This window comes from Myxine glutinosa, chromosome 11, assembly GCF_964187855.1.
Source record: "Myxine glutinosa chromosome 11, kmMyxGlut1.1, whole genome shotgun sequence".
NCBI classification, from domain to species: Eukaryota; Metazoa; Chordata; class Myxini; order Myxiniformes; family Myxinidae; genus Myxine; species Myxine glutinosa.
Genome location: NC_136271.1, coordinates 29,000,024 through 29,026,818, shown reverse-complemented (window position 1 = coordinate 29,026,818; position 26,795 = coordinate 29,000,024). Strand labels below are relative to the sequence as shown.

General features: G+C 42.9%; 1 protein-coding gene across 1 annotated transcript in view; it reads left to right on the top strand.

The window, feature by feature from the left end:
• Window positions 1–26,795, top strand: part of LOC137436532 (cAMP-dependent protein kinase type II-alpha regulatory subunit) — a 141,956-nt gene that overhangs the window by 85,310 nt on the left and 29,851 nt on the right. Inside the window, exons 3-5 of the mRNA XM_068130397.2 lie at window positions 4,152–4,204; window positions 10,722–10,805; window positions 20,932–21,038. Of these exons, the coding sequence (XP_067986498.2) occupies window positions 4,152–4,204; window positions 10,722–10,805; window positions 20,932–21,038 (244 nt within the window). The remainder of the gene's footprint in view (window positions 1–4,151; window positions 4,205–10,721; window positions 10,806–20,931; window positions 21,039–26,795) is intronic.

Sequence of the window (26,795 nt, the reverse complement as noted above, 5' to 3'; positions counted from 1 at the left end):
TGGGTAATGAACGTCGAGCAGCAACGAAGGTTGGAAAGGGTGGAAATGCGAATGGTTCGACGGATGTGCGGAGTATCGTTGAGAGAGAGGAAGACAAATGATGAATTGCGAAAGATGATGGGAATAGAGCCTGTGATTGATGCTGTGAAGAGGAACAGGTTAAGATGGTTTGGTCATGTGTTGAGGAAGGATGAAAGTGACTGGTTGAGAAGAGTGATGGAAATTAATGTAGAAGGAAGCAGAGGACGGGGAAGACCGAGAAAGACTTGGCTAAAGATGGTGGAAGAAGAAATGCGGGCAAGGGGGTTAACAAGGAGAGATGCAGAAAATAGGGCAAAATGGAGAAGATTGTCATGGGGACCGCAAGGCTAACCCCCGCTCTAGCAGGGAAAATGGCCTTTAAAATGCATGTTGTTGTTGTTGTTGTGCTCTTCCTCAAAACCTCTTGGAGGCTTCTTTAGATCTGTGAATGCACAGTACAGCTTCTTATTTCCTTCCAGCATCTTTTCCTGAATCTGTCTCATGATAAAAATCACATCCACTGTTCCAGTTCCTTGATTGAATCCATACTGCATCTTGTATATTTTCACAATCTCCCTTAGCTTTTGATCTACAATCCTTTCCAGTATATTTATTGCATGCTCCATCACTCCACACCTTCCTATTCAACTCTACCATTCACTTGACCTACCAAGCCCAAACACCTTCACTAATTCGAATGTAACTTCAGATAGTACACAGGCTTTCCCACTTTTCATTTTGTCAATGTGCTTTTTTGACCTCAGTTTTCCTTCCATCCGCCAATATGCCCTCTCTCATTTTTAGCTCACCAGGAACGAAGTTCAGGGGAGCTTATGCGATGGCGCGTTGTCCGTCCGTCCGTCCGTAAACACTTGCAACTTCTTCTCCGAAACCGCTGAAGGGATTGTGACCAAACTTGGCAAAATTATATTTGTTGTGTTGTGACTAAGGTTTGTTCACGGCATTAAAAAGATCGGGGTCTAAGGGGGTTTCACCGGGCTCAAAGTGGATCCAGGTTTGACTCCCCAAAATAGGTATTTGCTTTCTTCTCAGAAACTACGCATGCAATTTCGATGAAACTTCACTGCAACTTTCATCACCCATGATGTACCAATGTTTGTTCAAGGCATTAGAAAAATTTCGGTCTGAGGAGGTATACGGGGTGGGGGTGGGGGGGGGGGGGGAAATAGGTATTTTTTGTTTGTTTGTTTAAAGTCTTATGATTATGTTAGTATGATTCAACATGCTCCCCTGTCTTCTAGCAACCATTGAAATTGGTTTTAAATACCTTTAGTCAGTGCAGTATACTGTTTATTCTACCAGGTGAGCGCCAGAGGTATTGCCCCTATGTTTTCCACATTTGTTGATCTACCAAAGTACTCTTTCCAGCAATTATTGTGATTGCAAGAATGGCATTCTGTAGAACGCATACCTCCACCATGCTGAATAGTTTACGTTTTATATCCCACTGATAGGCCGAATCTCCATCCGGACATTAACCAAAATTCTATCAGCTTGTTCTTGTCACCCACACAACTTGTCCACCAAGGACAAAAACGTTATATTTTATACCAAATATTTTAAACACAGTGCGTCCTGTTTTGATTCCAAAATGCTTTGTTTATGTTGATTACAAACATGGAAGTCTGCTCTTTCTAATCATGCACTCATGAAGCCTGTGCCCAAACATGCAACCATTGCACCTCAGTTCCCAATAAAGCCAAAATAACTCTTCAATTGCCATTTTATATTGAAGTACCAGACTAGGTGGTATAATGGGTAGGGCGTCCGCTCCGAATCTGGGAGGTTAGCAGTTCAAACCCTGGCCAAGTATTACCTAAGACTTTAAAATGGTACGTGCTGCTTCCTTGCTAGATGTTCGGCATTTAAAAGGATGAGTATGGACAATCCCCAGCGGTTAGCATCTTTGGGGGAGGAAGAAATTCCTCATTAGGGAATGCCACACTGAGTGCAGTGAGAAAGGTGGTGCCTGAGTTGTGACGTTGCTGGTACTCGTAGTACCCTGGGATGTGATGCCACTTCCTCCAAGCTCAGTGGCTGTTTTTCTCTTCTAATTGTCCTTTGTGTGAACCACCTTTTGAGGCCATTTTTCCCCACAGAGCAGGGGTTGGTCTTTTTCGGGCACCTTGGTCCCCTTTTTGAAGCAATGTTTTTTGGCAGGATGCCCTTCCTGCCGCCAACCCTGTCAGTCGCCTCTTGCGACACACAGGGAATTACCAGTGAACTGGTACTCGGTATGCCGACCTCGGAAGGATGACAGGCTGAGTCAACCCCGCTGGTGTTAAGTCAGCAATCGACTGGGATTCGAACCCAGGATCCTCGGATCCCAAGCCGGCACCCTAACCGCTAAGCCAACACCAGGCTGATTCTAATTGTCCTGTGTGTGTCCCGTGTATTTGTTTGTATGTTCATGTGTGTGACATGGGTGTGTGGCAGCTCCACTGCCCTTACTTAGATCCTATAAATAACTAGAGTGAAGATGACTTGCCAATAACTAGAGTGAACAACTAGAGTGAAGTTGATGGTGCGTCATCACAAACTTCACGCTTTTCAACAAAAGCAAAGTTGAAAGATGGCAAAAGGTTCCACCAGCGATGACCCCATACCAACTTTGAGTGAAAAAAAGATTCGTTTTGACCCCTTGTGACCCTAACCCCCTGGGGTATTAACCTGTGGTAAAATCCAAACATTGGGCGTCCAAAAATTAATTTTTCATGCGTCCCCCACTGTTGATTGCATGTACAAAAGTTAATTGCAGAAAGTTTAAAAATAAGCCTGTAATTGCATTTTTTTTTCGTTTTGCACCTTTGACACCTTGGTATACAATACCCCACACTCTTCCCCGTTTTTATGCCTCCGCTGATGAAGCAGTGTGTTGATTACTTGCAAAATCGAAGATTTTTCAAGTATATTGGTCGGTTGAGTTTGTGGTACTGTCTGTCTGTTTGTCTGTTTGTTTGTCACCGGCCTACAGGTCACAATTCTAAACCGTTCGTCACGAAACTTCACCAAGTTGTATAGGTCGTCCCAATTGAGAAGCCTATTGTTTTTGGGGTCAAAAGGTCAACATTGGCCAAAGGTCACCAACTTTGCCAAATTTCTAAAATCCTCAATTTTCATCCGATTGACTTGAAATTTGAAGAGAACTTGCATATCTGGTCACTGAATTCAACCACCAAGTATATTTGAGGTCAACATAGGCCAAAAGGTCAACATAGGCCAAATTTCTAAAATCCTCAATTTTCATTTGATTGACTTGAAATTTGAAGAGAACTTGCATATCTGGTCACTGAATTCAACCACCAAGTATATTTGAGGTCAACATAGGCCAAAAGGTCAACATAGGCCAAATTTCTAAAATCCTCAATTTTCATTTGATTGACTTGAAATTTGAAGAGAACTTGCATATCTGGTCACTGAATTCAACCACAAAGTATTTTTGAGGTCAACATAGGCCAAACGGTCAACATAGGCCAAACGGTCACCATAGGCCAAAAGGTCAACATAGGCCAAAAGGTCAACATAGGCCAAAAGGTCAACATAGGCGAAATTTCTAAAATCCTCAATTTTCATCCAATTGACTTGAAATTTGAAGGAGACTTGCATATCTGGTCACTGAATTCAACCACAAATTATATTTTCGGTGAACATAGGCCAAAAGGTCAACATAGGCTGAATTTCTAAAATCACCAATTTTCATTTGATTGACTTGAAATTCTAAGAGGATTTGCATATATGGTCACTGAATAACCACCAACTATTTTTGAGGTCAACATAGGCCAAGTTTTTAAAATCCTCAATTTTCATCCGATTGACATGAAAATTGAACAGCATTTGCACATTGAGTCACTAAATAGGGAAACTAACTATTTTTGAGGTCAAAAGGTCAAAGGTCAACTCAAGGTCAACCATACAAAATCATCATTTTTCATCTGAAAAATCGTCACTTTTCTTCCTGTTGACCCGAGCTTTAATCAAGATTATCAATTTTAATCTTCATGAAATGGACAATTTGCTGTATCAATGGAAATTGTTTTTCTTGGGGTGGGGGGCAGATTTTGCAAGTATCGTGCTCCGCATAACGTCTTCTTGTTTATTTATTGTTGCAGTGTGTGGTGAGACTTACAATCCAGATGAAGAGGATGAAGACTCAGAACCTCGAGTAAGTGAAGATACTTTCTGTGCACGTCTTTTTGTCATTCGATGGTTATGGTATGGAATGTTGTGCATTTTTATACAAAGCTGATACTCTTTAACTTGCAAAACCCTTAATAAAACCAACTTTGTGTGTGCCTACATCATGTAATATGATCACATATAAATAATGGCCTCGTGCAATATAACGTTTAAAAAAAAACTTTATTATTTTCTGTTTGCTCCTCAGCTTGCTGAGAATTTGCCTTGTTCAGCATTACCAAACCATCTTATTGGGATTTTTGGTTATCTGTGTGTGCACTGCTAAAATTCGGCCAGGCTGCTGAATTTACGGAGCAAAGATACTGGAGACATTGACATTGTGAATTGATAAGATGCCCACATGACAATGGACAATGCTGCACTTGTATCCTATAAAGTACAGGATGTTCTGAAAACAAATGTGGTTTCTTTTCGTGCAGGTCCATGTTTTGGAAACGCATGATGTTCTGATTCCACCCAGATACATTCCCACTGTGCTTCCTTTGAATCTATTTTCATGTAGTCCAATTTATTTATCGAAAGGTAGAATATGGCCTTTTATAACGAAGTATTTATCCCCTTTTCTTTATTTTATTTTAATTTTACAAATTTTGGGCTATGGAATAGAATGCCTTTTTACTTTTTTTTTTTAACAGAATCTAACGCTAATAGTGGAGCTCCCCCCCCCCCCCCCCCCTACACACGCACACACACACACACACACACCTCTCACATACATCCATGTGCAGACAAATATATGAGACACAACATAGGACTGTTAGACGAGACTAACAGCCGCTGAGATTGGGGGGGTTGGGGTGGGGGAAATGCTGCCATCTCCCGGGGTACTCTGGGTACTAGCGACACCTCAACAATGGCGGTGCATTTCTCACTACACTGAGCGTGTGTATTTTTTTCTTTAATTGTATCAACAATATTTTCAAATTGATGTGTTCAATGGCGTTTAGATCTGGAATTATTGCTGGACACTTCAGAACAGTCCAGTGTTTTGTCTTGAACCATTCCTGGGTGCTTTTGTGTGTTTGGTGTCATTGTCCAAACACACAATGAACATCAAGTGTATTTGGTGTCATTGTCTTGCTGCAAGACCCATGACCTTTGATGGAGACCCAGCTTTCTGACACTGGGTTGAACATTGCGCTCCAAAATGCCTTGGTACTCTCCTGATTTGATGATGCCATGCACACATTCAAGGCACCCTGTGCCAGAGGCAGCACAGCAACCCCAAAACATCACTGAACCTCCTCCATGTTTGACTGTAGGGAAGGTGTTCTTTTCTTTGAAGGCTTCATTTTGTTTTCTGTAAACATAGAGATGATGTGCTTTACTAAAAAGCTCTAATTTGGTCTTATCTGTCCACAGGACATTCTCCCAGAAGGATTTTGGCTTCTTTGGGCATGTTTTGGAAAACTCCAGTCGAGCTTTCTTATGTCTCTCTCTCAACAGTGGGGTCCTACCATAGAACCCCCCTTTCATTGAGTTGGCGACGGATGGTGCGAGTTGAAACTGTCGTACCTTGTGTCTGAAGGTCAGCTTGAATCTCTTTGGTAGTTGATTGAGGTGCTTTCTCCACCATTCAAACAATCATTCGCTGCAATCTTCGATCAAGTTTTCCCTTGTGGCCACGTCCAGGGAGGTTGGCAAATGGTGCCTTGGGCCTTAAACTTCCTGATAACATTGTTTATGGTGGACACAGAAACATCAAGGTCTCTGGAGATGGACTTGTAGCCTAGAGATTGTCCATGCTTGACTACAATCTTGTGTCTGACCTCCTCAGATAATTATCTGGTTTTCTTTCTTTTCTCCATGCTCATTGTGGAACACACAGTGACACAAAGCAGCAGAATGACTCCTTTTCTCCATTCAAACTGGTTAAATGAGTGATTTTGATATTGTAGGCACCTGCAACTCACCACAGGTGAGTTCAATTCCAAAGTAAAGGAGAATCACCTGCTTGAAATCTAATTATTTCTAACAACTTCTAAAAGGTGCCAATAATATTGTCTGAGCCATTTTGGATTTTTTTGTGGAATCGGCTAAGATTTCGTAATTTTTTCCCCTTTTTTGTTTCGTTACACTGCAAACCAAAGAAATACATTTTTTTTCACCGATTATTTTACAAAGAAATACAATACAATTATTACAAAGAAATACAATACAATTTTCTGGAAGAAATGGTGCATTATTTGAAAAAGGTCTACGGGTGCCAATATTTTTGGCCACGACTGCAGCTACCGACACATAAGCTCGATTTATTATAGTAGATTCCTTTTTCCTTTTTTTTCTTCTTTTTGCCGGGTCTGATTCAATTTTCCGTTATTTTTTTTTTTAATTTTTTTGGGGATACAGTAAAGGCTCGTGTAAGAGCTAACACATAACACATGATAACAGGCACAGACCCATAAAACATACAATAAATAAAGGGAGCAGGAGACAAGAGTGGGGGAGAGAGAGGAAAACATACAAGCACAACAACAGTAGTGAACAGGGACGTCGGTAGATCTGTGGAAGAGAGAGTGCCACAGGGTGGGAGGGAAGGAGTACACGGTATAAAACAAATTGACACAACTAGGAATTTCAGGAACGAAGTTGGAGATTGGAAGAGATGGATTTGGGGTGTTTTAACGGGGGTAGAAAAGATGAAGGTTTTGGATGGGGGAAGATAAGATATGGTGGTGAACAGCTGTTTTGAAGACCTGGAGGGAGAATTGGTATTGAAGAGAGTGGGAGTTTGTTCCAGATGTGGGAGAAAAGGGGAATGAAAGACTGAAGGTGAGCAGAGAGAGTCTTGATTTTGGCAGTTTAACCAGAAGAGGGTTGCTGGCAGTTATTGTGCATCCTGCAGGAAAATTTGAGGGACAGATCAGGGGGAGCTAGGCCGGAGAGAAGTCGGTAGAAGACAGGAAGACCACCAACCTGCTTGTGGTGAGAGAGTGAAAGGCCCTTACACGATTGCTGAGAATCTCTAGTTCTATATTTAACTGATTTTTGGTGATCTGTGTGTGTACTGCTAAAATTGGGTCAGGCTGCTGAATTTACAGAGCAAAGATACTGGAGACATTAACATTGTGAATTGATAAGATGCCTACATGACAATGGACAATGCTGCACTTGTATCCAAAAAAAGTACAGGATGTTCTGAAAACAAATATGGTTTCTTTGAGTGCAGGTCCATGTTTTTGAAACGCATGATGTTCTGATTCCACCCAGATACATTCCCATTGTACCTCCTTTGAATCCATTTTCATGCAGTCCAATTTATTGATCGAAAGGTAGAATATGGCCGTTTATAACGAAGTATTTATCTCCTTTTATTTATTTTATTTTAATTTTACAAATTTTGGGCTATGGAATAGAATGTCTTTTTACATATTCTTTTAACAGGATCTAACGCTAATAGTGGAGCTGTCCCCCCCAACCCCCTACACACACACACACACGCACACGCACACGCATACGCACACACACACACGCAGGCACACACACGCAGGCACACACACGCAGGCACACACACGCAGACACACACACACACACACACACACACACACACAAACACCTCTCACATACATCCATGTGCAGACAAATATATGAGACACAACACAGGACTGTTCGACGAGACTAACAGCCGCTGAGCTTGGGGGCTAGGGGGCAGTGTGGTGTGGGGGGAGGGGGGTTGAGGGGAAAGGCTGCCATCTCCCAGGGTATTCTGGGTACCAGCGACGTCCCAACAATGGCGCTGCATTTCTCACTACACTCATCGTGTGTAATTTTTTCTTGAATTGTATCAACAATATTTTCAAATTGATGTGTTCAATGGCATTTAGATCTGGAATTATTTCTGGACACTTCAGAACAGTCCAGCATTTTGTCTTGAACCATTCCTGGGTGCTTTTTGAAGTGTGTTTGGTGTCATTGTCCTGCTGCAAGACCCATGACCTTTGACGGAGACCCAGCTTTCTGACACTGGGTTGAACATTGCGTTCCAAAATGCTTTGGTAATCTCCTGATTTGATGATGCCATGCACACATTCAAGGCACCCAGTGCCAGAGGCAGCACAGCAACCGCAAAACATCACTGAACCTCCTCCATGTTTGACTGTAGGGAAGGTGTTCTTTTCTTTGAAGGCTTCATTTTGTTTTCTGTAAACATAGAGATGATGTGCTTTACCAAAAAGGCCTAATTTTGTCTCATCTGTCCACCGGACATTCTCCCAGAAGGATTTTGTCTTTTTCGGGTATGTTTTGGAAAACTCCAGTTGGGCTTTCTTATGTCTCTCAGCAGTGGGGTTCTACCATGGAACCCCCCTTTCATTGAGTTGGCGACGGATGGTGCGAGTTGAACCTGTCGTACTTTGTGTCTGAAGGTCAGCTTGAATCTCTTTGGTAGTTGATTGAGGTGCCTTCTCCTCCATTCGAACAATCCTTCGCTGCAATGTTCGATCAAGTTTTCTCTTGCGGCCACATCCAGAGAGGTTGGCTACAGTGCCATGGACCTTAAACTTCCTGATAACATTGCTTATGGTGGACACAGGAACATCAAGGTCTCTGGAGATGGACTTGTAGCTGTGAGATTGTCCATGCTTGGCTACAATCTTGTGTCTGACCTCCTCAGACAATTATCTGGTTTTCTTTCTTTTCTCCATGCTCATTGCAGTACACACAGTGACATAAAACAGCAGAATGACTCCTTTTCTCCATTCAAACTGGTTGAATGAGTGATTTTTATATTGCTGGCACCTGCAACTCACCACAGGTGAGTTCAATTCCAAAGTAAAGGAGAATCACCTGCTTGAAATCTAATTATTTCTAACAACTTCTGAAAGGTGCCAATAATATTGTCTGAGACATTTTGGATTTTTTTGTGGAATAAGCTAAGATTTCGTAATTTTTTCAGCTTTTTTGTTTTGTTCCACTGCAAACCAAAGAAATACATTTTTCCTTTTACAAGCTGCTTGTAGAGTGCTTGCCAAGCAGCTTATGCACTCCCATAATACTGTTGAGATCCCTAGAGTGTCGCACAATGTCCAAATTAGACAAATGAACACTTTTACAATAGTCGGAACTGCTGCTGAGGTCAATTCCACAGTTAAAAATTCGAAATTTGGTTCGGGTGAAGAGTCTCGATCTTTGCGGAAATTAAATAAAGGCATGAACACTGGTGTTTATAAGCAATGCGATGCATCCAGGAATACAGTGATTCATAGGTATGAAGATCAGCTATATTACAATTCATAGAAATGAAGCTTGTTGTACAGAAACAGACCTATTCAGAGTCAAGGAATGCTTGAGTTGAGCAGACAAAACGGCAGAATTAAGACACCAAGCAGAGCGACCTGAATGCAGGCTGACCAAAGGTAAGCCTGTTAGTGTAAATTATCTTCAAAAACACACCCAAAGACCCAGTTTTCACTCATGCAATACCTTGGAGTTTGCATGTATAGTATGCATGCAAAGTTTTGGGGCTGCTAGGTTTCATGGTTTTGTAGTTCTAGAGGAGACGAACACACACACACACACACACTGCCTTTTATTAATTATAGATAAAGCATTCTTTAAAGGGAAAAAAAATAATCTGCCGCAATAATAATTCCAAACATAGTTTGCTTTCATTTTCAACTTTTGCAAGCATGTTTATTAAATGACCCTTACATATCAAAACATTCAATCTTCATTTTAGTTTGGCTATAGTGGTGGTTCCCTGAATAAGCCTTAGGGTTCAGTCCAAACAATGTGCTCTCTGTTAACTCTTTTCTTAAACTTAGGTGATGCGTTAACAGAAATCGTCATGAAGTTACATGATCAGTCAATGGAATAAGTTGTACTTCTCGTACTTCTCTCTCTCTTGTACTTCTCGACGTCACCATCATCCAAGACCTGGCTTGAACATGTAGCAAAGCTGGCTTCTAAAGCCATTCACAGACTGGGGATCTTGCATCGTTCAAATGTTACCCTGATAATCATAACTACTCAGAGCAATACAAGACCTTTGTTCTTAGCTCAATGGAGTACTGCTCTCCCCTAGCCCTAACAGCATTAACAGTTGCCCACAAAGTGTGGACCGTTACTACTTGTGGACAAGGTGAGACTACATGGGGCAGGCATATTCTCTTCTTTCAAGCTCATTATTGAGTCAGGAGTGTTTTATCATGGTAATGCACCTGAAACGTAGAATTCAACTAATTTATAATCGTGACCTCTGACGTACCAGCTCAATGTCCTCATTACTAGCCACCCATCTTGTCCAAATAATTGACACTAAAGATGTCTTTCACTACCGTACATCACAGTGAATCACTCTGCTACTTGACAAACTGTGCAATATCCAGGTTGTTTGTTATCCAAGCGCAAGGGTCCTATACTTACCAGTGAGTCTTCATCATTATGTTTATGTCTGCATGAGTTCGAATTACCTTGGGATAGTCTCTTGAAGTTCCATACAATCACTGCCTTTTAAAATTAAATCACGGTGTTTGTTCTTCCAGGTCATACATCCTAAAACAGATGAGCAGAGAACACGTCTTCAGGAAGCCTGCAAAAATATTCTGCTTTTCAAGAATGTTGATGAAGTAGGTTTTGACAGCTTTACTCTCTGCTTTGGCATTTTTCTAGATTATTTGGTGTATTTTGTTTTTGTGATTTAGCTGAAGGCTGGATGAGTGCCTTTCAGAAAATGAGAATTCTGTCTTGCAAACTGCATTTTTATTTCCACAGGATCACTTTTTCATTTGTTCTTAGATTTTTATCTTTGAGTTTGTTGCAATGTTTGCTTGGATTTATTGGGTTGTGGAAGGAAGGATGAGGGGAGGGTGATGTCTTCTCATTTTGGGGGCATATTCATTCTATTGCTTGTTTTGTCCAACTGCAGCCCCACTGCTACAGTGGCATTAAATTTCCTTTTATCTCTGTCACCTTACTTTTCCAGGAGCTTAGATACCTGTCTAGAAGTATTGGTATCTTAATATACAGTATATCTATAGCCATTCACAAGTAGCGCATACATGAGAATCCCAATGCTGCATGCCCCCTCAGCCGCCGTACCGGTTTCGTCACATGTTGGTGAATCATCAGTGATGGCGTCGACAGAAACGCACACTACTGTGGCTCCCAAGCATGTACCATGTGGAAAGTAATTCGCAGTTAACATACAAATAAATAACAAAATTCCAATCACTTCCCTCACCTGTAATTAGAGGGAGTAACCAATCAGCTCTCACCTAATCAATTACCCCAGGTGGCTAGGATTTCTATAAATTAAACTCCATGCTCTTTCAGCCAAAGAAAGCTGCATAAAGCAAACAATAAAAGATGGTGAAGATCCAAAGCTGGATCTGGTAATACTTAAATGATTCTTCACCATTGAGTGTTTTGGCTAAAACCGATATGTAACATGATATCTCAAAAAGGTATGGACAGATTCGGACGAAACTTGGTGGACTGTTTGGGTGTGTGACAAGGACACATTGATTTGATTCTGGCAAAGAACCGAAGCTGGATCCGGATCCGACAAAAAAATTTTTAAAGCGATTCTTCACCACTGAGAGATTGGGCCAAAAACGATACATAGCAGGATATCTCAAAAAGTTATGGATGGATTTGGACAAAACTTGGTGGAGAGGTTGTGGCAAGGAAGAATCGATTCAATTTTGGTCAATATCTGGATCCGGCTAGTACATATTTTTAAGTGATTCTTCACCATTGGGAGAAACGGCCAAAAACGTGGACGTGCAGGATATCTCAAAAAGTTGTGGACTGATGATTTTGATTAAATGTGATTCTGTATTGTGATTTTCTGGTCTACTCTGGGATACAAAACCTGAACTGTTCACCTGACGGAGGTATGCTCTCCACTGAGTGCCGTTATAGTTATTGAAATGTAGTTTTTATATATTATTGCCTGTTTGTCTGTTGTGCATTTCTTTCCGACTGAGAGTGAGGCTCATAAAAGAGCAAGCAAGGCTTGTATAATTCTCACTGCTATTTTCCTGAAGGGAACAAAGCTTAAATTCATAAAATGTGATCTCATTCTTACTAATCCTATTACCTCAGCAGTTGAAATACTCCACTTGGAAATGATTATGCCACCACGACGTAATATAATCCTGAAATAAAAATTACAGCAGCACCTTCATAACAAGAATGGTGTGTGTTTGATGAAAATATATGCACAGTAATATTATGCAATCTTCACCTCGTTAATTTACTTTAAAACGAATGCAAACCATTTATCTTTAAAAAAAAGTAATTGATTAATCGACTATTTAACCATGCTCTGCTCTTTATTCTGCCCCACTGGTACCCAAGCCTTAACCCTTTGCCACATCGGTTTGCATTGAAGGAAGCACAAATTAAATCTCACATAAAAGGCTAAGGAGATTGTTAAATATTGCCATCAAAAACTATAAGCAGTTGAAGAAAACACCATTATGATCTATTTGCCTGCTGCTGGATCTGAGACAAACTCCATCCTGTGCTGATGGACCAATATGGTGTTTTCCGTCACTGTCTGTTGTTACATAATTGTCTCAAGTTTGGCCCTTTCCTGTTAGATGGCGCCCTCTAATGCCATTGTTTTGTAACATTGCTTTCATTATTATTTGTTTGTTGCAAGAATTTGCATTTCTGTCACAGCCTACCAGACTTGATCAATCTCGAAATATACCAACAAATTATCACCTTCATCTTTGACATACAACAACAACAGGCATTTTAAGGCCATTTTCCCTACAAGAGTGGGGGTTAGGTAGCCTTGCTGTCCCCATGAAAATCTTCTCCATTTTGCCCTATTTTCTGCATCTCCCCTTGTTAACCCCCTTGCCCGCATTTCTTCTTCGACAATCTTTAGCCAAGTCTTTCTCGGTCTTCCCCATCCTCTACTTCCTTCTACATTCATTTCCATCACTCTCCTCAACCAGTCACGTTCATCCTTCCTCAACACATGACCAAACCATCTCAAACTGTTTCTCTTCACAGCATCCATCACAGGCTCTATTCCCATCATCTTTCGCAATTCATCATTTGTCTTCCTCTCTCTCAACGATACTCCACACATCCACCGAACCATTCGCATTTCCACCTTTTCCAGCCTTCGTTGCTGCTCTACGTTCATTACCCATGTCTCGCTCCCATAAATCATAACACTTCTCACACATGCAGCATACACCTTTCCCTTCAGCCTCAACGACACTCCCCTCCTCGTCAGCACGCCACTCAGTTCCCGAAACTTCTTCCATGCACATCTCACTCGAGCAACCGTTGCCGAGTCTGACCCACCTTCTCCATTCAGCATGTCTCCTAGGTAACAAAATGTTTTCACACCTTCCAGCTTCACACCGTCTACAAGATCCAACTCAGCATTTCCTCCATCTGCAGCTCCCTCTGTGCATACCTTACACTTGAATGTAGCTGCCACACTGGTTAATGACCCTATCAAACCACGACATTTTTGATGAACCCACTCAGCGCACATTGTTCATTGAATGGAATTCACTCCGACACCCTTCCTGCACACAGCACACGGCCACTTCCCAGTTCTTTCCACCTCACCACATGCTTTACAACTTGCCATCACCTCCGTTTTTCCGATATTCACCTTCAGACCTTTTGTCTCCATGCAATCCTTCCACTTGTTCATCTTCTCCTTCAGTCCATCCATACTTTCTGCAATCAACACCAGATCATCTGCATACAACAACTGCCACGGTAAACCCTCCTTTACGTTCCGAGCCAGCACCTCCATCACAGCTACAAATAGTAGTGGACTTAGTACCGACCCCTGATGCACTCCCACCTTCACGTCAAACTCACCACTGTTCCCGTCCTTCGTCCTTACAGCTGTACGCGCTCTTTTGTACATTGCCATCACTACTCTGATCAACCATTCCTCCACTCCTAACTTCCTCAATGCCCATGTCACTACTTCACGTGGAACCCAATCGAATGCTTTCTCCAGATCAACAAACCCAAGAAACAACTTCTTCCTCTTCTCCGTATACTTCTCCTGCAACTGCCTCACAATAAAAAGTGCGTCTGTCGTTCCTCTTACTGGCATAAATCCAACTGCATTTCGTCAATCTTCACTTTCTTCCTTATCCTCCTCTCCAACACCCTTTCCAATACCTTCATTCCAGGCTCTAATAACTTTATCGCTCGATACGAGCCACAGTCCAGAGGGTCACCTTTCCCCTTGTATAGAGGGACGAGGGTACTCAGTTCCCAATTCACTGGAATGCGGCCTTCTTTCACCACCAGATTGCAGATCTCTGTCATTCTCTTCACACCCCAATTTCCCGCTGCCTTCAACATATCTCCCACAACTCCCATCGGCCCTCCCGCTTTTCTACTCTTCATTGCTTTTATCGCTTCCTCAACTTCCTTCTCAGTTATCTTCTCTGCCGGTCCTAAAACTGGGTTACTCTCTATGTTGCCATCCCATTCATTCTCTGTATTCAACAGCATTTCCATATATCTCTTTCATCTTCCTTTAATTCCATCTGGGTCCACAACGATTTGTCCCACTTCATCCTTCAAGCAACTAACCCCCATCACATCGCACCTCTCTTTCGCTATCTGCTTTGCAATCCTGAATACCGCTCTCTGACCCTGTTCCAAATCCAAGCGTTCTCCAAACATTTTCCTGCATGCCTCCTGCGCCTTTGCTACCTCTTTCTTTGCAGCCTTCTTGGCTGCCTTATAACTTTCATGCTCTGCCTTTTCTGCCCCCATACCCTTCGCCTTCTGCCACTCCTTGAACTTCTTCCTCTTCTCGTCAATCTTCTTTCCAACTTCATCATCCCACAACCATGTTTCCGAGTGCCTCGGTGGTCCTTTTGTCCATCCACATACCTCACCAACGGCTCCCAACAGACTATCTTTCATTGACATCCAACCACTTTCAAGCTCAACCACATCATCCTCTTCCATACTCAGCCTCTCTTTTAATGCCTCCCTCACTGTCACCTCTTTCAACCTCCACACCTTCATTCTCGGTTGGTACTTCACCTGCCGAGCTCTCCTCGCACTTTTCACCCTTATGTCACAGACAACCAAGTGGTGCTGTGAAACAGCCTCCTCCCCCGGGATCACCTTTGTGTCTCGGAGGTGCCCCCTTTCTCGCCTACACACCAGCAGGTAGTCAACGGTTGTCGTCGACCCACCTGACGTGTATGTAACAAGCTCATTATCCTCTTTCTGGAACTGAGTATTACAAATCAACAAATCAGCTCCATCAGCAAACTCCAAAATCCTTTCACCTTCTCCATTTCTCACACCATATCCGTAACCCCCATGAACTCACTCAAAACCGTCCATACTCCTTCCCACATGTCCATTTAGGTCTCCTCCTACCACAACAACTTCCTCATCTTTCACGTTTTCCATCAGCTTCTCTATTGCACACCAGAACTTGTCCTTCTCTTCATCGCTCCGACCAACCTGCGGAGCATATCCCGAGATGACGTTCACCAAGAGCTTTCCGTGAACCTTTCACTCACTCTAGTCACACTCACCACACTGTCTACAAACTCCTCAGAAAACAGGACACCAACACCATTCACGCCCTCCGGGCACCCTTGCCACACAAACTTGTATTTCTGTCCCTGCCTACCCTTCACCATTCTCACACCACTTCCCTTCCATCTCGTCTCCTGCACACAACATATGTCCACTCTTCTTCTGACCAATACTTCCACCACTTCTCCTGATCTCCCTGTCATTGTCCCCACATTCAATGTCCCAAACTTCAGAAACCGATCTCCACGTCGGGCATCATACTTTTTGTCGCCATAAATGGAGTGATTGCCACCCTTGCTTTGATCGGGTTCCCCACCTTGAGTTTTGACGAGAGGGAGTGGGGTCCCCCACGGGGTACTTCGGGCTCTACCCTGCCCATATGTCGTTGTAATTGTCATGGTTCTCTTTTTGAGGCAATGTTTTTATGGCCGGATGCCCTTCCTGATGCCAACCTTTTCAGTCGCCTCTTCCGACACGCAGGGATACGGTGTACCTATTCTAAACCGGGGTACACACCGGGGATCGATCTATCTATCTATGACATGTAGTCTACTAATTAATTCAGCTGGCCCTTGAGCCACTTGCTGCCCTTGTTTATTACTTAAATGCTGTGTTCAGCCATCATCACTCTGGTTGAGGATCCATGGACATGATTTGATCTGGCATCCTGAAAAATGCAATTCTAATTTCGAAATACAGTATAGTTTTCCCTTTTCTGCAAAATCCCTTCAAAGTCCACTTTTTTTGTAAATCTTTTGGTCTAAAGGCCACTCTGCTGTGCGACCCTCCACCCCAACCCACTTTTTCATACGAACAACCATTTAAGCAGATATTGGGCTATGCTTACCCAAGGGACTCATGTGGTTTAAGTTGAAGTGTACCACAGCATGAACACCACTTAATAAACAATTAATATTTATAAATAGATGCATAATAAAAGAATGCTGGATATTTTATTTCCTATACAGTCGGACCCCGCTATTCATGGGGGATACGTTCCTGGGAAATGCCGCGAATTGCGAAACCGTGAGTGGGGGAGTGGGTGGGGGCATTGTTTCAATGGAAAAAGGGGGATTGGTTCCCGAATCGTGCAAATCCGCGAATAGCGAGGAACAAACCGCGAATGGCAGGGAAAAATTTGTGAATGGCGAGGCAAAATCCCCAAATGGTGAGGCAAATCCCGCGAATGTCGACGATAATCCATGAAGGTTGATGAAAGTCCCGGAAATGGCGAGATAAAACCCGCGAATGTCGGCAATAATCCACGAATGTTGATGAAAATCTGTAAATGTATGCCGTGCCATTTTTTCAATGGGGAAAAGGGAGATAGCTAATTACACTAATAGATACTGTGGAGTGTTTTCATTCTGTACAGTAACTCACAGGGATGACGTGTTATGCAGCTGGTGGGATATCCCACGAAGCAATGTTTACCATCTGTTGGGATATCCCGCAAAACATTGTTTACCTGTGAACAGTGAAATCACGTGAAGCTGTTCACAGTGTGAATGGCGGGATATCCCTTGAAACATTGCTTACCTGTGAACGGCGGCGGGATATCATGTGAAGCTATTCACAGTGTGAATGGCCGGATATCCCGTGAAACATTGTTTCCTTGTGAACGGCGGCAGGATATTGCGTGAAGCTATTCACAGTGTGAATGACGGGATATCCCGCAAAAGCCACGGAAGCGCGGAACACAGGTCAGTGAACGCAGGTGCAGGTCATGCTCGCGGCTCGTAGAAGATGTTTTTGTGCATGTCCAGCTGCTTTATGCATGGCTGGTGAAAGATGGGTTTTATAAATGTGTCAAGCTCACGGCTCGTGAAATTATTTTTTGTGCCCCCGAAAAACCACACATTTGTGGGACACAGCCGCGAATAGAAACAAAAACGCGAATTTGTGGAACACATCCGCGAATAGAGAAATGGGTCGCATTTTATCAACGGCGAAAACGTGGAACCCGCGAATAGCTGAACCACGAACAGCGGGGTCCGATGGTACTGTACATCATCAAGGCTTGTGGAAGAGCAATAACAGAAGAACAGACAATGACGTTCACACTCATGGGATAAACAAAAGTTACCACAAAAAGTAGAATCCGAATCCAAAAAGATCGCGACTGGGGTCCCTGATCGGGAATAAAATAAATTCAAAATATTTTGGAAAATAAAATAAAATAATCACATATATCAGCTTTTAATAAGCCTATAGACCGATCCGATAAGGACGATCGTGCCCCCTTCGCCGATAGGCGGCGCTCTTGCGTCCGCCATTACTGGGAGGCGTCCCGATCCAAACTTAACTCCAGTTGGCTGCGCCAGCACAACTTTCATCGCGATCGTACATGAAAAGTGTCCGTGATAATCGTTCTCAAGTGTTTCTCTATACGTGTGGAGCGGTCGTGGACACCTGGCACCTGAAGGCACACGATACAAACCCCGTTCTCGGCGATATCGCTGGGCGCCGAAGGCGCACGGCCATGCCGCCCTGAAGGCACCTGGCACCTTGGGGTACCCAGTTTCCACTTCCACCTGCACCAAACCTATTTTGTTAGCAACCGCGTATCCTATGCTACGCCATGCCGAGCCCCCTTCCGCCTCAGCCCCGAGTTTCTCGACCACTACGATAACGACTCTTCTGACCAACCCGACTAGGTGTCTGTCCCTTCATCGACTCCTCCATACGGCCAGGTCTTGGCGGCCGTACCACAGCCGCCCTGCATGGATTCTTCTCTGAGTCCACTTCCGCCCGGGCCGGCCACCTCTGGCAACTACGGCTAGGCCCCGAGTGGCCGCTGCCGAGCCCCAAGTTCCTTGATCACTAGGGTCGCGACTCCTCTGGCAGACCCGACTGGGCCTCCATCCCTTAGCGCGGGCCGCCTCACCGGCTCCTTATCGCTTCATCGACTCTTCCATACGGCCAGGTCACGGCGGGTGTATCACTGCCGCCCCGCATGGATTCTTCCCTCAGAGTCCACCTCCGTGCGGGCCGCCACACCGGCTCCTCGCCGGTCGTATAGCTCGGTGGACCGGTCGTATCGTCCACGATTCCATCTTCTCCGATGAATCTAACAAACAAATATATTTTGTATCGATATTCTTTCGGCAAAGTGAACTGAGACCGGTAACTGCATGTAATAGTCAGGTTCACTATGTTAACAAATATAATTTCGTTCAAAATTTTGGGATTAGCAAAACTATACATTTTTGGAATATTCAGAGCATGAGGAATCCAAAAATTAATGTTTACATTTGCGTAGACACCTTTGCGAAAATGACACTCAGGACAGTGATGAAGATAGTCAGGTTCACTATGTTAACAAATATAATTTCGTTCAAAATTTTGGGATTAGTAAACCTGTACATTTTTGGAATCTTCAGAGCATGGAGAATCTGAAAATCAATGTTGGCATTTGCACAGACACCTGCATGGCCGCCATTTTGGATTTTGAAAATGGCCGCCATAAAATACATATTTTGCGCGATCTCGGCTTCTAGTCAACCTAGAGACTTAATTAAATATGCTAATCCTATGTTTTCTGGGTCAAGGAATCCAATAAAGGCCTCAAAATAGTGCTCAGGATTATAGAAAAGCAACAAACAAAGGTAATTGAAAACCATTGTCTTTATATTTGTGATATAACTGTATTACATAATACATGATATTGCAAGTCCTTTGAAGTTATAGGTTGTTATAGGAAGTTATAGGTAGTATCAGATTGAACTATATGTCCTATACACAGGATCTACGAGGTCTATACCATTCAGGAATATGCTTTTACAGATCTTCATCACTGTCCTGAGTGTCATTTTCGCAAAGGTGTCTACGCAAATGTAAACATTAATTTTTGGATTCCTCATGCTCTGAATATTCCAAAAATGTATAGTTTTGCTAATCTACCAATATTTTGAACGAAAAAACATGGTGAACCTGACTATAATCTAAATGCTGGAGAGCAAGCCGAATGAAGCGGACGCCTCCCAACTATGGCGGTGTCTATAGAGGGCGCCCGTCCATTGAACCCTCCATTGGATCGGTCTATACGATACAACCATGGCAGGTATACAAAACTCAAAACGCCGAGGATTATACACACAAAGTTATGGATTACATCCAATGAATTATTTGCGATCGGGGAATGGGAAATGGGAATAGGTCGAAACGGGATTCTAAACATGAATGGTTCAAAATTTTAGATGGGATTTCTTCCTTCCTTCGGTGTAAGTGCTGCTTCATCAGGATGAAGATTACTGTGGGCGGTGCATAGGCACAGAATGCTGGCTTGATTGCTTAATGCCTCAAACAAATGACAACATGCGTTATGTAATAAAGCCAAAACATTGCTATTGCTTATGTGCACATTACATCATGTTTATATAGCTTGGATTTATTCCAATTCCACTGGGCCATAAAGGAATTATCCTATGGCTGATTTTTACTTTGATTAAAATCCAGATTTGCAATGAATTTGTACGGATGATAGTTAAAATCAGCATGACTTAAAGTTTTCAGATTGTATATGGCATTATTATTCTAAAAGTGGTGCTTGGAGAATGTAGTGGTGCTTATACAAGAGGTGGGCTTGTGTGTGTTTTGATGTTTATGCTTGGCTGAAACTCCCAAATGTGGCTTATTGGTCATTTTGGTGGTGTTTTTTTTTGTTGTTGTTGCTGAAACTTGTGATTTATACTCTGATTTTGTTTGTGCGTATGCTGCTATAATCTGAGACTGATATCTAATCTATATTTCTGAACAACTTTATTTGAAAGCTATATTTTCAGAGTTTTGATATAGGGTGTTGCAAAATAAATGATACTTTTCCCCCCCAGATTGTATTGACCACATGTCCGCGATTTTTGAATTCAAATTTCGCGTGTGTCATGACGTGTCGCGCACGTTGCCTGTGTGTTGTCTCCATCATATTTGCCACTAATGTTCGTGTCTTTGCTGAAATATTTTAAAAGTCGACTTCAAATGTTTTTTGAAGCTAATGGTGGACACATTGACGCGTATTAAACGTGAGTTTTTAATTTTTGAATGAAATAAAGCCTTTGGTTAGATTTTCATCCGATTGAAACTTCATTTCATCTTTGGGGAAAAAAGTATCATTTATTTTGCAACACCCCTTACAATCTATCGTTGAAAAACTGTTGCTTATTGTGATGCATTTCTGTCAATCAGGAACAGCTTTCTCAAGTGCTTGATGCAATGTTTGAGAAGACTGTTGAGAATGGAGAGCACGTAATTGACCAAGGTGATGACGGGGACAATTTTTACGTCATTGAAAGGTTAGTGGTGTCTCTGAGCCGCCTCTGCTTTGGCTTATTTAGAGTTAGAAAAAAATGTATTTTGAAAAAGTTGCTTCAAATTGATAAAAACATTGGGGGAAGTAATAAAAAAAATTGAATCCGGTTGGTGTATAGGCAACAGACTGCTGCCTTAATCGCTCCCAAAACTTGTTTTTCTTTGCTATTAACAAAATATACAACCTTTCAGTTTTTGTGCTCTTTCAACCAGCACAATAATAAAAGGCTTCCTTGCTTTTTGATACCATTTGCTTCTGCTTGCTTTTTTATAATGTCCTGTCCAGAAGCCGATGAACACCAGCCTTGGACGAATAGCCAGAACGGTCCTTAATTCCGAGGCGCGTAGCTGAAATTGGCAGTTGATCCGTCGCGCACGTTTGAAGGAAATAAAGCGCTTACCTGAACAGAAGCCACATGGGTTTATTCCTGAACCCACGAACAAAGAAACACGACGCAACAAATGAAAAATGCCACAATAATGATTTAATAAAAATAAAGCAATGAATGAAATTAAATGCTGGGGTAAAACTAATATTTCCTACTGTGAGACGTCTCCACTCAGTCACAAAAACGCACAGGGGAAAAGATAATAAAAATTAAATGTTTTCTTTTCATTCGGCTGGCACTCAGCTCGGATCTCAACGAGGACTTTGGTGAGGTCGGCAGTGTCCAGTGATGTCGCCTGACAAAAGGCCCGCACGGTGAAACGTCCCAAAATGGCGCCGGTGAACGACGCGAGTACACCGAGCCGTGAAGCGGCAGCTAAAAACGTCCTCCTCTCAATTCTGGGCCAGTAAGCACAACGCAGCCCCCAGCTACCCCAAAGAACACTACCAACCAATAATACCTCCTTCTCTAACGTTGCAAAAGTTCACACAATAGCTCCGAAAAGTCTCCTCACAAGTGCACACACAATGGATGAACCTCTTCCTCCCGCACAAAAACTCAAGAGTAAATATCGTGCCCGTCCTGCTCAAGCAAGAACCAGCAGAGAGAGGGAGCGACTTCTTCTTCCTGCTCGAAGCTTCTTGCTCTGACGTCACTCACCAATGGCTGAGCTCCACTGAACCCCCCCCCCCCCCCCCCCCGTGTCTCCACGACCAATGACAAACTTCGGGGCGTGGCCTGTCACTTTTGCCTGGCATGAGCGTCATTAAGGTGTGGCTTACTTGCCGATCCGCAATGTCCGGGCATTGTTGGCGGTGGTGGTTCTGGTGGTTGTTGTTTAAACAGAGGTTTTTATGGCCGACCTTGTTGTAAAAACGTAGGGAAAAGCCACAGGACGCAATCACATACTGGGGGAAACTAATCCTAACCCCTATCTACCTAACACAGCTTCACCCCCTGTGTGAAGACACATAAACAATCGTAAGCTCCAGTTTGCCTACTTAGATACATCGAGATGCCTCCTACTCGTCCATGGTCCATGCTATACCGATACAATCCTGCCTCTACTATGGGATTCCGTCATCTACCCCCACAAACGTAACAATAAAAAGCAAGATTGTTTGTAAAATAATGTGAGAACAATGATGAAAACACTCGTTTTTGTAATGGATTGCATCATTTATGTTTTGAGATCTGACTAAACATAATGCTGAATGAAGCTTCAATGGGTGTTATTTTTGTTTTGGCTGACGTCAAAGCAACTACGAGCCTAAATTCTGTATTTACTCACGTATAAGCCACACTTGTTCCCAGAAATATCTGATCAAAATTTTGGGTGCGTGTCATGCACGAGAACTGAAGTGAAAGGTGGATTTCTCAAGATTTCTCGCACCGACACACTCGCACGACCTCTCGCACAACCAACCTTCGTTACTGGTGCCGCCATCTTTAAAATGCAGTGCATCATGGGATATCTTATCCTATAATGAATGCATATTTATTGTTCTAACGACCAATTAGTTTGATAGAAGAATCGATATCATTCGGTTATAATACATTTGTTTCTTTTTAAAACCTTTTATCCAAACTTTAAAAAATATACACTACCTTAAATATACACTACCTCTTAAAAATATACAAGACTTGAGAGTTACTAACGAGCTCTTACTGTGTTAATCTGATTGATCTCGCATACCACTCAGTAAGAGTCATTAGGTACATTCAACATACCAAGTCGTTCATCATATTGTGTTTCATACAAGTTAGAAGTCGTCCATTATACTGAATTAACACGTTGAGTGCCGAGTCTTGTTGGCAGACAAATGCCCTGGATCATGCTGCCTCTCATACTGCAACCACACTCTACGAAATAATGAGCAGATCTCACCCACCAATAACATTGCTCGTGTAATACTTTCAAAGGCTACCACAACAGCAGCAATTCCTGTATTGTGCATGGCTTCATTCCATAGATAGTATAATGGATGTACCCACAAATAACAAAAATTGGGGAAGACCATCCTATGTACCACTATCGTTGATCTGACGTGTGTGTGTGTGTGTGTGTCGGTGTGTGTGTCGGTGTGTGTGTCGGTGTGTGTGTCGGTGTGTGTGTCGGTGTGTCGTCGATTTTTATCACCATAATTTGGGTTTTAGAAGGTGGAACAGAGTCCTCCCAGGACTCAAGGTCCAATGGGAATCCACCCCCGCTTCAGTAAAGGATTGCGATTAATGGGCTAAGTTGTGAAGTTGTGTTGTTCTCAGAATTTTATTCCAAGAACTCTTTTCAGGATCGTCACTGAGCCCCGTACAGCCCCCAAATGTAATATGTGTGTGGTAATGTTCCCAGGGATAGTTTGTAGGATATTTGTGAGGTTCTTCTTTATCATTCCCATTGCTCTAATCATCACTGGTACAATTTTGGTGCTCTTCAGCTCCCAGGATATTTTCACTTCATTCTTGCGGTCTTGGTATTTGGTCATTTTCTTTGTCTACGTTATTTAGACCAAAATCACTGGGTACTGAAACCTCAATTAGCCATGCCTTCTTTCCTTTTTGTATCTGAGTACTATGTCTGGTCACAGTGCTTTGTTTTCTATATTGACGCTGGATGGGATCATCAGGTCATACGTGAGCATTTTGTCCTTGTTTTCAATGATTGCTTTTGGTTCATGCTTCCATGAGTTTTCTGGAACTGGGATATTGAAATTTCTGCAGATGTGCCAGTGGATTACTCTACATACCTTGCTGTGCCTTTGGGTGTACAACTGTTCTGACATTAGTTTTTTTAACATCCTGATAGGAAGTGACTCATGCTTTGTGTTTCTACCTTGCAGTACCTTTGTAAATCTTTGTAAATCCATTGTTGTAGTGTCTTTGGTCTTGGGCATTAATATTGATTTGTTCTCCATCCCGGTTGAGGTGACCTCTTCTTAGCCATTCCAGTGATCCTTCTTTGTCTATCCCCAATCTGTCCAAGTCTTTTTTTTATATTTCCCTGCTCTTTTGTCTTTCTCCCAGTTGTCACTATATATCTGCTGATATATATATATATATATTTTTTTTCTTTTGTCTTTTGTGCAATCATTGGGGCTGTGTTTGTTGCTGTTTCGGTTTGGTGCGTGACATCTTCTATTCGGGTGAGAGATACCTTTTCTAGCTTGCTGTGTGTTAATCTGATTGATCTCGCATACCACTCAGTAAGAGTCATTAGGTACATTCAACATACCAAGTCGTTCATCATATTCAACATACCAAGTCGTTCATCATATTGTTCCGCTTCCGGTCTTGCCGGCGGGGGTTTTTTTTTTTTGGTTTTTTTTTGTATACTGAATCGAGGCTCGTGAAAGAGCTGACATTTATTTCACAAACAAATCAACCAGACAAACAAAATATATAAAAAGAGGGAGCGGAAGACAAGAGAAGGGGAAGCACACAAACACTTGAGGGCACACAACATTTAAGAGCAGGGAGATGTGTGGGAGGGAGGGGGGGAGGGGGGTGGCAGAAGTATCAAACACAAGGACACCAAGGACTTCCAGGACAGAAGTTGGTATTTCAAAAAAGTGGAATTGGGGTGAAATTAGCGGGGATAGAAAAGATAAATGTTTTGGATGGGGGAAGATAAGAGATGGTAAGAGATGGTAAGAGATGGTGGTGAACAGCTGTTTTAAAGACCTGGAGGGTGGAGTGGGATTGAAGAGAGTGAGGGAGTTTGTTCCAGAGGCGGGAGAAAAGAGGAATGAAGGAGTGAAGGTGAGCAGAGAGTCTTGATTTTGGCAGTTTAACCATAAGAGGGTTGCAGGCAGATCTTGTGCGGCCTGTAGGAATATTTGCTGGACAGAGCCCAGAGAGAGCTGGGGGGGCAAGGCCAGAGAGGAGTCAGTAGAAGACGGAAAGACCACCAACCTGCCTGCGGTGAGTGAGTGAGAGGCCCTTGGAGTTAGCTTCATCGCGGGAGATTCCAATGATTCTGAATGCTTTGGTTTCCGTTTATTCGCAGCTCTCCACGCTCTCCAGCGAAATCGAAGTTAAGTAATTGTTCCCATTTGTATTTTTGTTATAACTGTATTTATTTTATGGTGTGTGTACGTATATTGTGTCCCGAGGAAGATTTTTCGGTGCAAATCTTTCATACCTGTAAAGAAAATCGTGTTAATTCGTCTCGTGTCTTTTGAGGCCTTGTACAGTGTACAACCTTGAGGCTTTGTTTTTCTCTCAGCGGTCCGTCGTTTGTGCTCCAATAACTTTCGTTCTCTGCTTTTCCCAGTCTTTTCACCCCATAGCCTACTTCCTTGTGTAAATCTCAACTTAAAAAAAAAAAAAAAAAAAAAAAAAAACATTTCCTTCTCTGTTCTCATTCTTTGTTCTCATTCGTTTATTCGTTCGTTCGTTCTTCGACCACGTGTTTCTCCCCCATTTCCCCAGATAGTTTTCACTGTTATTAACCTTACAATGTTTACCCTTTCCCCTCAAGTTCTGTATTCCGTCATATATTATAACACCTTTTTCTTCTTCTTCTTTAAAAGGCTGCTTTCGACTTGCTCACCAAATCTATTCATCCCCCAAAAAAATTCCATCTCTTATAATGCCTTTTTTCTACATTCCCTAAACTCTCCTGCACTCCATCCTCCATCCAGCGTCCTTAAACGTATTTTTGACTCGAAGGTCACAAGAAACTCATTTTGCAATAAATGTTCGTTTCCCATTAATCGTACACTTTCTAAAATCCAATCTCACCCCTCCCCTCCAAATCTTCCCCATAACCCCTCCCCTCCAAATCTTCCCCATCACCCCTCCCCTCCAAATCTTCCCCATCACCCATCCCTTTCAAATCTTCCCCCTTTCCCCTCCCCTCCTAATCCTCCCCATCACCCATCCCTTTCAAATCTCCCCCCTTGCCCCCTCCCTCCTAAAGTACCCCCTCACCCCTCCCCTCCAAGACTCCCCCTCACCCCTCCCCTCCTAGACTCCTCCCTCACCCCTCTCCTCCAAATCTCCCCCATATCCCATCCCTTTCAAATCCCTCCCCTTGTCCCTTCCCTCCTAAACTCCCCCCTCACCCCTCCCCTCAAATCTCCCCACCCTCATTTCTTCTCAATTTCCCCCCTCTCACTCCCCCTCCTCAAAGCGTCCTCCCCGCTTCTTCCCCCTTCCAACTCTCACCTCCATCTCCCCCAACCTTCTGCCTCGCTCTTCCCCCTCCTCAAATAACACCTCATTGTGCCTCACCCAATCGCCATCAAACCTTTTGTCTGCCCCATCCTTCCCTTTCTCCGAGCTATTCTGAAATCTCTGACACACCTTCAACAGCTCTCCCTCCCTCTTCCACCTCTTCCACATCTTACCCTA